The sequence below is a fragment of the Piliocolobus tephrosceles genome, chromosome 3, assembly GCF_002776525.5.
Source record: "Piliocolobus tephrosceles isolate RC106 chromosome 3, ASM277652v3, whole genome shotgun sequence".
In the NCBI taxonomy this organism is placed as follows: domain Eukaryota; kingdom Metazoa; phylum Chordata; class Mammalia; order Primates; family Cercopithecidae; genus Piliocolobus; species Piliocolobus tephrosceles.
The window spans coordinates 14,762,526-14,763,329 of NC_045436.1; the positions used below are offsets into that span (position 1 = coordinate 14,762,526).

At 40.7% G+C, this 804-nt stretch overlaps 1 protein-coding gene across 3 annotated transcripts in view; it reads right to left on the reverse strand.

Annotated features, from left to right (window-relative positions):
* Positions 1 to 576: 576 nt before the first annotated feature.
* ADAM29 (ADAM metallopeptidase domain 29) overlaps positions 577 to 804 on the reverse strand; it is a 64,861-nt gene continuing 64,633 nt past the window's right edge. For all 3 annotated transcript variants that reach the window (XM_023226780.2, XM_026446710.1, XM_026446709.1), the window contains one exon: positions 577 to 804. This exon is cut by the window's right edge and continues 2,427 nt beyond it. In XM_023226780.2, the coding sequence (XP_023082548.2) occupies positions 577 to 804 (228 nt within the window).

Sequence of the window (804 nt, forward strand, 5' to 3'; positions counted from 1 at the left end):
TTACATTCATGAAGCTAAGTAGCAAATGGAAAAGATTGGGGTTAGTTGAACCTAGAAGATGGTAGGACTGGCCCAGTGGATCTCACACTCAGAATTCTAACAATAGGTATTTCTCAGCTGGTGCTAGAAGTTTGGGACATTTGTATAGAGCTCAAAGAACTGGAATCCAGAACCCTGAGTGTTAACACACCAGACAGCAGACAACGAAGTTTTTCTGGAGTGTGTTTTAAAAAGTAGGGGAATATTAAAACCAAGTATTGTTACCAGTGTAAAATCTATTATTCAGGAAACACTGATAAACAGGAAGAAAACAGATCTCCCAAATTTCTAATGTCCTATTCTTTCTCCCTGTTGCAAATCCCTATAGGATGAGGGCTGGTTTAGCAGAAATATGGTTCCTGCAAAGTAGAACGAAAAAGAAGAAAGGATTTGGAAGCTGAAAAACAACAAGTTAAAAATTGGTATGCCACACATATGCCATGGCTTTTTTAGGAAATATAAAGTGGCAAGGTTTTCAGAAAAATAAATTTTCAAATTATTTAAAACAATGAAGAGTAAGTAGAAACATACTAGGAATTATTTTTTTAATGTACCACTTCCAGATACAGATGTTGGAAATGGTACTGATTGCTTTGGTTTCCCACTTTGACTCCGGGAAGGTGCCACATGAGGTTGACTCTGGGAGGGTGTCACCCAAGGTTGGCTCCGGGAGGGTGTCACAGGACGCTGACTCTGGGAAGGTGTCAACTGAGGTTGCCTCTGGGAGGGTGTCACAGGAGGTTGACTCTGAGAAGGCATCACCCG